The 10,445-nt window shown below is 45.2% G+C and overlaps 1 protein-coding gene across 1 annotated transcript; it reads right to left on the reverse strand.

The window, feature by feature from the left end:
• Positions 1-231: 231 nt before the first annotated feature.
• On the reverse strand, positions 232-2,542 carry TWIST1 (twist family bHLH transcription factor 1). The gene is made up of 2 exons (XM_040260625.1): positions 1,438-2,542; positions 232-915 (listed from the first exon to the last, which is right to left on the reverse strand). The coding sequence occupies exon 1, from the start codon at positions 2,092-2,094 to the stop codon at positions 1,480-1,482; it is 615 nt and encodes a 204-aa protein (XP_040116559.1). The 5' UTR covers positions 2,095-2,542; the 3' UTR covers positions 232-915; positions 1,438-1,479.
• Between the last annotated feature and the right edge of the window lie 7,903 nt (positions 2,543-10,445).

The raw sequence follows: 10,445 nt of genomic DNA on the forward strand, positions 1-10,445 counted from the left end.
GGGACCTGATAAGAGATGAAGGAGAGATGCTAAGTTCACTGAACACCAAATGAGAATAATGATAAAGCTGTCTTTCTACATAACATGCCCCTACCTGTCAATAACTAGTTTGAGTTTTTCACTGCTTTGTTTATATTAATGCCCTCTCACCCTCCTGGGTGTCTCCAGAGTTAAACAAGCAGGTATTTACTGCCAACTTAGTCCTTTAAAAATATAGACCAAACTTTAAGGTTCTTACAATTTTCAATCATATTTATTTATTGCAGAAAAATAATGTACAAAGATATTTACAAAACAATCATAAAAATATGAATGCATTTAGACACCGGATCTATTTGCATTTTACCGTGGGTCATCAATAAATAAATAGAATGTTGTTTTTTGTTATTTTAAGTTTTTTTTTTTCCCTCAGAGGAAGAATGAAAAAAGGAATTAACTGACTGTGATTTTGTGAGTCAGTTTGATCCCAGTATTTTTATTTCTAAAGGTGTTCTTAAAATTCCTCTGATCGTTACCATTTTAAAATGGAGAAAGTCCACAATGATGCCTTTCCTTTCAGTGGCTGATTGGCACGACCTCTTGAGAATGCATGCATGAAAAAATAAAAATAAAAACATTCTTCGTCAAAAAAAAAAAAACCAAAAACAAAAAAAAAGAGGAGGAACACAAACAACTGTTCAAACTTCTATCAGAATGTAGAGGTGTGAGGATGGTGCCGCTGCCCGTCTGGAAATCACTGTCCACGGGCCTGTCTCGCTTTCTCTTTTAAAAGTGCGCCCCACGCCCTGTTTCTTTGAATTTGGGTTCTGCTCTTCTAATTTCCAAGAAAATGTTTGGCAAATATATTTATTTTTAGTTATCCAGCTCCAGAGTCTCTAGACTGTCCATTTTCTCCTTCTCTGGAAACAATGACATCTGCAAAAACCCAGAGGGGGGGAAAGTTGGTTATTGTTTAGGTCTCTGTGGCTGTTTTGTAAAACTAGTGAGCACTGTTCTTATCACCAGCACGGAGAAATTGCGCTGAACAACCTGGAAGGATTTCAGCCCAAGGGCAAGAGGAAGTGGGTGGGCGGAAAGACGGAGGAGGTGGAATTTGGAAACATTTGTTTTAAGGAGAACGAAAACTTAAAGCCGAAGGAAAGAGAGGCGCTGGCAAGGCTGTCCTTACCCGTGACCCTCGAATCTTTCTCAGCCTTCCCTCTTGTCACGCACACTCACGCACACGCACACCCCTCACCAGGGCGCCTCGTCCTCTCCCTAGCGGGGACTGAGTTCCCTTCCAGGAACGCGCGGGGGGATGAGGTGGCGGTGCCAGGTTGGGTGTGAAAGGGGAGTGGGAGACGGGGAGGAAGGCCAGGTGGACCGGGAGCCGCACCCCAGCCTTCAATCTGTCTGCCACCTGAGCGGCGAAGGGGCGCAGAGGCGCCGGGTCCTTACCTAGGTCTCCGGCCCTGCCGAGGGGGTGGGGAGCTCCGCCTGCTAGTGGGACGCGGACATGGACCAGGCCCCCTCCATCCTCCAGACCGAAAAGGCGTAGCTGAGCCGCTCGTGGGCCACATAGCTGCAGCTTGCCATCTTGGAGTCCAGCTCGTCGCTCTGTAGGACCTGGTAGAGGAAGTCGATGTACCTGGCCGCCAACTTGAGGGTCTGGATCTTGCTCAGCTTGTCAGAGGGCAGCGTGGGGATGATCTTCCGCAGCGCGGCGAACGCCTCGTTCAGTGACTGCGTGCGCTGGCGCTCCCGCACATTGGCCATGACCCGCTGCGTCTGCAGCTCCTCGTAGGACTGCGGACTCCCGCCGCCGCTGCTGCTGCCGCCGCCGCCCGCGCCGCCGCCGCCGCCGCCGCCGCCGCAGCCCGCAGACTTCTTGCCACGCTTGCCTTGGGCCGGGCTGCCAGGCTCCTCGCCGCCTCCGACGCCCCCGCCCGCGGCCCCGCCGGGCCCCGCGCCGCCCCCCGCGCTGCGCCGGCTGCTGCGCCGCTTGCGCCCCCCGCGCTTGCCGCTCGGGGGCTGCTGCCGGTCCGGCTCCTCCTCGCTGTTGCTCAGGCTGTCGTCGGCCGGCGAGACTGGCGAGCTGGACACGTCCTGCATCATCTCTTGGGCGGCGACGTGCGGCCTCGCGGGCCCGGGGCAGAAGGGCGGCCCGGGGAAGAGGAGGAGAGCCGGGCGCCTCAGCCCGCCAGCTTCCCCCGCGCGCGGCGCCGGCCCGGGCGGTGCGGCCCGCGGAGGAGGGAGCGGGAGGAGGGACAGGGAGGATCTCCGCGGGGAGGGCGCGCGGGGGAGGCGGGGAGGAAGGCGGGAGGGGGAGGGGACGGTGTGGATGGCCCCGAGGTCCAAAAAGAAGGCGCCCAACGGCCGCACGCACACCCCGCTCGGCCTCCTGGAAACGATGCCGGTGTCGGCGAGCCCGCGAGGTGTCTGGGAGCTGGGCGAAAGCTGCAGACTTGGAGGCTCTTATACCTCCCGTGCAAGCGGAAAGTTTGGGGGCAGCAGTGTCATTGGCCTGACGTGGGGAGGAGGGACTTTTCGAAGTTTTATAGGAAAGTTTCCGCTTTCCAGCCCCCCTTTCTCCGTCCCCACCCCCCCTTCCTCGGGGTCTAACAATTCGTCCTCCCAAACCATTCAAAAACGACCTGGCCCAGGCGGCCGGCCCCTCTGCCCGCCTCCTTGCTGCCCTCCCCCTTTCTTCCCCGCCGCCCTCCGCCCGCGGGCGCGGGGCGATTTCCTTCCGCGCCGGAGCGCGCGGGCCGCACCCCCGCACCCGAGCGCAGCCCGGGGAAGCGACCGGAGGAGACGGTACCCGCCGCCTTGTCGGCCCCTCCTGGAGCGGCTGTGACAGCAGCGGCGACACCAGCTTCTACACAGTGGGTGGAAGTCTCCGCTCGCCCCAGGACCCTTTAGGTCCGTGGTTTGGGATTGCTGGGGCGGGGGTACTGGCAAGAATACCTGCGACGGCGGAGCCCACCCGATGGTCAGGTAGACGAGGCCCTGGAGTCCCAAGGGCCAAACCACCGTGGCTGACCCTGAGGTCGTGGGCGTTTCTGAAGACGTGGCCGCGCCAGGGACTGTAGATCTGCTCCTCGGCCTGTTCTCTCATCCTTCCTCGAGAAGCAGCTGGGCCTTTCCTTTCCCTCCACAGTGACCCAATCTGACGTTTCCCAACACCCAAAGGACTACACCTCCGAAGGTGCTAGAAAAATGCAGAAGTTCATTACCCCGAAGAAGGCAGTCCTGTTCTTGGAGAAGGCAGCAGGGCAGGAGGTGGCAGCGCCGTGTCTTCGCCGCGGCCCTGATTGCCTGTGCTGCTAGCCCAAGGTGGAGTGCCTGTGGCCACTTCAGCCTCATCCCCTTCCCACATAAGGCCCTGCGTTATGACTGTAAATGTCGGCTCTGAGAGAGTGAGGTGGGAACTCAACATTGCCTGGACACGCGAGGCTGAGGGCTGCGAGGGCCCCCTTCCCCACCCTCATTCTCCACTCCTAGGAGATTCAGTAAGCAATTCTGTTCCGCGTGCCACAAACGCACCGCAATTATTTGGACACTTTAACATTTTAAGCGTTTCTATTTAATAAGTCACAATGAAGAAGCCCCAAAGAAGGTGTTAATGTAGATTCTGGCAAGTCGGAAGCAACAAAAGTTGGTGAGCTGGAAAGGAAAGGATGCTGCTGTGAAAGAGAAGCCCATTTTTGCAATGCTGGGCTTTTTTTTTTTTTTTTTTACGAGTCGGGAGAGAATAACCGTTCTATGTTCATTTCTTTAAGTTGCAAAGCAAACCAGAAGTCAAAAGCAGTAGTTGGTTTTCGGGGCACATTTGGGGTGCGGAAGTTGCGTGCCCTGCTCACCCTCTCCATCGTCTGGACTCTAAGCAGCGAATTAACTCAGAGAAGCTTCCTTTTCTGGGCCAGACGGAGGGTCTCGGCCCACAGTGTCCGGAGGAGCAGGCGGGAGCCCAGGCGAGGTGCGGGCAGGCCACGTGGCTGTGCCCCGCTGAGGCTCGCGGCTGCAGTCGGGTCCCAGAAACCCTGGCGTCTGGAGCGCCGGGGACGGGTTGAAGGGTTCAGCCTTCTAGGGAAGTCAGGACAAGAAGGAACCATTCCGCGGAGGGCGAAGGAGGCTAAACTTTCGTGGGAGGGGCGACCTGTAGGGTTTGTCTATCACTATTTTTTACAAATATTCATAGACAATGACCACAGCGTGCCAACATGCCCGCTTCTCGGGTCGCTGACATATTTTTAAATGAATGCCTGTCTGAAAATCAGATTCTACTTGACCTCCACTTAATAGTTTACAGCCGGGTCTTCTTACAACAAAGCACATTCAGATAAGTCACTCCTGTGAGTGCATCTTCTGCCTACAGGATATGATTCCTTGGAGCAGTTAGAGAATAGGCAGAAATTGTTTTCTTAACTTTTGATCTCTGAGTATTCCGCAGTTCTTATTTGAACATCACCTATGTCTGTGGGTGGTGGTTGTTGTTTTAAGATCAGTCTCAAGTGTTATTTTCTCCCCCTTTCAGCAGAATACTCGAAAAGAAAGAGATCAAATAATTGGACTCTTTCCTTTGTGGCTATGGGTAAGCAAGACACGCAAGTGTGGGCAAGGTAAAGGAAACCTTACCTGCCCAAGGGGAGTTGGCGGGGTGGGTTGGGTACTGGGAGGAAAATAGGGGAAGAGAAGCCGAAGGAGAAACCAAGTCCACAACAGCGCAGCATGAGGCTGGCAAAATCATCAATCTCTAAGACTAGTTCCGTTTAAAATGAGCCCAGCCCTTCTCTGGGCACTCAACTTCAGGAGATAAAGAGCTCCTAGCCACTGCCTACAGGGATCCCCGGGAGTGAGGCCATGCTATGGATGCCAGAATGCTTAAAATAGGGTTTAACATGAATGAACTAAACTAGAACTATCCCAGGCACGGAGTCTCCTTGACCGAGTCACATTGAATGACTTTAGTTCTGGGGGGAAAAAAAAACAAAAAACATTCTCTCCTACTCTTCAAAGAAATGAAAAATGAGGATAAAAGTTCTTGAGTGTTTAAAACTTAGTTTTTAAACGGAAGGTTGTAGCTTGACTAACGAGTTACCTCTCAAAATGTCTGAGGCTTGATGCTCCTACTTTGCAAACTGGAACCTTTCCTGGCCCATTGTCCCATCTGTATTCTACTTAACATTTATGTAACAGATTTCTTATCGACACTTGCTGGGGCAAGAATAAAGGCAAACTCTCTTTTTATGTCCTTAAGAGTTGAATATAATTCTGGATATTTTGTATATGCAACAATAATGATGACTTCCACAATATTTGGTTTACCATATGAAAACTTATGTAGTTCTAAAATCCCAATTTCAGGCTCTTTAAAATGGGTCTTAGGAATTTCCCTTTGGGGCTGAACTCAGTCTGACTTAAAGGATGTCAGTGGAAGACTACCTTCTTTGGGAATTCTGAATGCATTGGAATTAAATCATTTAATCTACTTTTAAAATAAATGCCCTAAAAAATTAACTGAAAACAAAAAGGTTTTCTTTTGCAATTGGATAATTCAAAACGAGCTTTGTTTTCAGACTGCAAACTTGGCATGTTCACAGTCCTTCCTGAGGAATGTGTACTGTGTTAAAATGTGAAAAAAAGAATACTGTTAGAAGAATAGAGTTACGAATCTCATACTCAGCATCTGCAAAAAATATGTATGTATCTATATTCTTAAAGTTTGAATCTGCACTGGCATTCTCCTAGCAACCTTTATAAATACTTTCAGAGAAGGAAAAGAAACATACATACACTATAACATTAGCAAGATGGTACAGTTTGGAGTTGGGATTTGCACAAAAGGTGAGCACTTGAGTATGGTCCTACTCTTTCCTCTCAGGTTTTGGATGACCTACCTACCACCTGTTTGTTGGCTTAAGAGTTCTGTGAAATAATTTCTCTGGATTGCATGAATGAAGCACAGAAACATTCACACAGAAGGGGGCGCAGATTGGAAAAGGCTGCATTTGAGTACATCTCAGATGAGAATGTACACATTAGATTTCATCTTGTTTTGAATACTTCACAGGGATTGGGATTGCCTACTTCACTATTTAAGTGAGGGAATTTTAAGTGGAATATAAGGGTCTGTGTCAGCACAAGTGGCCTGAATAATTGTGTGAAAGCAGATTCTTTTTCAGTGACCCTGGTAGTTTTCAGGATGTTTTACCTTCACCTAAAGAGGTCATTCTCTTTCTCCTTTAATGATAGTTTAATTCATGAATTTGACTGATTCTATCTCTTTCTCGATCTTTAAGAATAGGATAAAAAATTATGAAATTTGAAGCTTCCAATTCAGAAATAAAATGGAAAAGTATAAAGCACAAGAAATTGAGTTGCCAACAGCACCTCAAATGAGCAAATCAAATTTTCAGTAAATATTAATCTTTAAAATATCTGACATTCTGCACTGAAAATTAGGATGGGATTAGCAGACATAATACAATAGACCTGTAGGGAGAGAAGAATCAGTGTGGAAAAGTATAGAATCTTGAGGAGTCTCCCCTCATCCCTTTTATCACCTTATTGGGTTTGCATGCTAGAAAGTGTATGTCCCAGCTTTGCTGCTACTTAAACTGGTTGAAATATGCTCTCACTAATTTCAGAGTTGCTGGAATGACTGAAGAAATAATGTAAGAAATACACAGTTATCCATAGCGGCTTTTATCACGGCCACAATTTTCCTACATAGTAATCGTTTTTATCTCTTCTTTTTAATCATCTGATGATCAAATAATTTAAATATAAGTTGAATGATTTACATTCTGTGTTTTTCCTGCTAAAGTTCCCTTTCTGATTACTCACTACTTTCATCTCTCTCTTCACTTCAAGGGATTTCCTTTTTTCACAAGTGGCTTTTCCTGAAGCCTTAAATCCTATTTCCATTGTTTGGATTAATTCTTCCTGCAAAAACATGTTGTTTTTGCCAGTGACCACAAGAGGACACAATTTCCCAGATTTTTCTTTGTTGAAAAAGAAACTTACAGAAGAGGGAAGCTATCAAAATACTAAAAATACTACACATCAAAGAATGTCATTTGTGGAATGCCTGTTTGATTTATGTTACTTTTATTAATTTTTAAAAGCATAAAAATGAGTAGGCATTCAGCTTTTAGATTTTGGAGGAAGATTTTATCTTTTTTCTTTAATGGAGAGCATACAAGAAAAGCATACATTTAAGAAAATACACTATAACCCTATCATTCTAAGGGAAAATACTTTACTACAGCAAAATTTTTTATGAAACAATTTTGTTCAAAGGTAAAATTATTTTTATATTAGCAAATTTTGTACAAAATTCTCAGTGACCTGAAATTCTACTTTTTAAAGTTTTACAGCCATGTTTGACAGTGCAAAACAATTTTTTAAATATATTGCTATTCCAAAATGCCTTTGAAAGTTTGAATTTTCTGCCTAGGCACTTGGGATGTCTTTACAAGAAAAATGAATGGAAATTGTTTTATGGTTTGTCAGTTATATTTTAATGCACATGTAGCTTAAGACTGAAAATTATTTTTCCAAGGTATGGCAAAACAGGATATTTTAAATGTATTGACTTATAACACTTGCACAGAATTATGCTATATAATGTTTGATTTAATTTAAAATCACCTTACTCTTTCTTACTACTTTTTAATCAAAACAAGTTTTCAGAGTATTTGATTACTTGCTAAGTTAAGGTAAATTAAAATAAATTATGTTCTGATATTTTTTGGATGAATTTTGTTATCTGGTAAAGTGCCATGACAACCAGGTGGATAAATCCCTGCTTCGGTTAGAACTCACTTGTGTCTTTTGGTAGATAATTCCCAGTCACATTCTCTGAGACCCCAGTGGAGGGACTGAGGAATGGACCAAAATACCTGGAAAAGGAAGAAGAAGGAAACACAAGAGAGAAGGAACAGAGTGAAAATAAGGAGATCAAGAGAGAGCAGAGTGTGGAGAGAGGTGAAAGAGGCACTGGGCCATGTGAATAAGAATGAGAGAGAAAACGAGAGAACCAGGAGCAGCGTATGGGGGGGCTAACAGGCTTACAAGACAAGAGAAAGAAATTAGTGCCCTTCCCGGGAGACAGAAAAACACTGGGATTATTTGCCTTGGTTTCTGCTCAAAGAGACGGTTGCAGGTGGTTGCCTGTCCCTTTGTATAGGCATTTTGTTTTAAAAATCTCTGTCATTTTCAACCCAGTAAGGACAAAAAGTAAGAAATAGTTGGGTGGAGGGCATGACACTTTTAATTAAAGATGATGTTCATCTGATAGGTGAATGCTCATCTATTCAGAATGACAATAAAGATAGTAACATGCTGTGACCATGAATCTCAAGATGGTGGCAGGAAGGTGTTTGGGGGAATACTGGAGCTGTTACTCCTTGAAACATGCTGTGAATCTTGACAGGATTTCAGAAATCTTACATGCTCACTAAGGTTCCTAGCTCTTTCGTTATTTTTCCATTTGACCGTCCACAATGAATATCAAACTGGGTGTTTTTCCCTGTGGTTGTCCAGGATCAATGCCTTTGCCCTCCCCACCTCAGATAGCTTAGGGAAAGATATAGCTCTAAGTGATGAAGTCTTATTTTCACTCACCACCACTCAAGACTTTGAGAAATTGTAAGGTTCTGGTTCTGCCTAATAATCCATTTGGGACACTTGAATTCTGGTTTCAACTGACTCTAATTAACTGCAACACATTTATTGATTCTTTCATAATTTAACCAAAATGCATCAGAGGCTCTATTTTAGGTGCGCTGAATAAGAAAATTTTAGTCCTTGACATCAAACATGTTCACAGTCTAATGAGAAATAAAATGGGGGTAAATATTGGACATCACCAAATGGAGCCTATTTAAGACCTGAGAGCTTCATGACAATCTGATGCTTAAATAGTCTTTCTGTCCCTTCCTACATCCTTTAGTGATGTCTAAGAAGTCTCTTGGGTTACTTATTTCCATACTTCATATTATCAGTTCTCCTTGTTTCTGTTATTCTTTTTAGCAGAATTGGGTATAAACAATACAGCAAGCATATATTACACTTTTTCCTGAAATGCACTTTATTTTAGCTTTAGTCTTGAAGGATGTCTAGGGGTGAACCAAGGGAGTAGAATGGGTAGACACACTGGCATGGGCAAAGCCTGTAGGCATGGGCATGCATGGCCCTCTCAGGGACGCAGAAAGAGCTGTGTGTGGTTGGAGGCAGGATACTTGTGGAAGCAGTCAGACATGACACAAAGTTGAGATCACAGCAACATTGTGTGCCATGCTAAGGAATTTGGATTTTATTCTAAATGCAACCCGGAAAACTGAAGAATGTTAAGCAGCGAGAAGATATGATCAAATGTATATTTTAAGTATCAGTCTGTAGACAATGCAGGCAATGAAATAAACAGTCGTGTTATTAGATTTAGAAAGTTCCTGCATCAACTCACAATGTACCTAATGTAAATACATTATTTTATTATGAGAACTTAACACCATTGTAGTACCTGGGAGGATGTAGATGGGATATTGAGAGAAAATGACTGGATTTGGGGAGATTTGGAGGCATCGGTTTCCTCATCTGTAAAATGAAGTAATTGGATAGATAATCTGAAAAATTTGAAAAATATGTAAAGGATATTAGAAATTAGTCTGACTAGTCAGTATCAGATGAGAAAGTTTTCTCTGTAACTGCTTATAACTCTACTATTCAACAGTATCTGGAACCTGAAAGCATTTTCCTAAGTGATGAGAAGGAATTTCCTTCTAGTTCTGGAAACCACTTGTGGCCAACTGTGGGCCTAAATTTTTGTGCCCCAAATAAGTAAAATAGGCAGTGAAGTGGTTTGTAGGGGGCCAGAAGGAGCGCCCTCCAAAAACTACCTTCTGTTTCCCATAGTCATGCTTTAAATCTGTCACTGGTAACTCATTAAATTGGGGCCTGGCATTGTCCTCTCCAGGCTCCTCTTTTAATTGGCAAAGTCCCCAAAGTGAGGTAACTCATTAGATCACTAACACTTTCGAGTGAATTATATTGTATGATGTTTTTCTCAAGAAGGGCGAGGTTCAGGGTAGCAGAAGGACACTGGACATACTGGACAGGACAGAATGAAACGAGAGAAAATTGTGAAAAAAGGAAAGTACTAAGGCTTTTGCGATTTTTCCGAGTGTGGGCCTTGGCCTGACACCATGGACCTGCCCTAGCATTCCATGCCTGTTATTCAGCGTGACTGAAGCTATCCACCTCTGTCTTTTGGATTCTACTCCATCTAACTAGAGTACAATGAGATAGTGGGGAAACCAGAGCCTAAAGGCTTTGACTCATCACCTCCTTTTCTGTCAAGGTCTTGTGTCTATTAAAGGTCTCAGCGCCTTGAACTCTTCTACTTCACTGTCAAATATGTGTTAAGAAAAAACAGTAATCCATGATCTATTTGTTTTAAT

This window comes from Oryx dammah, unplaced genomic scaffold (genome assembly GCF_014754425.2).
Source record: "Oryx dammah isolate SB20612 unplaced genomic scaffold, SCBI_Odam_1.1 HiC_scaffold_18, whole genome shotgun sequence".
Taxonomy (NCBI): domain Eukaryota; kingdom Metazoa; phylum Chordata; class Mammalia; order Artiodactyla; family Bovidae; genus Oryx; species Oryx dammah.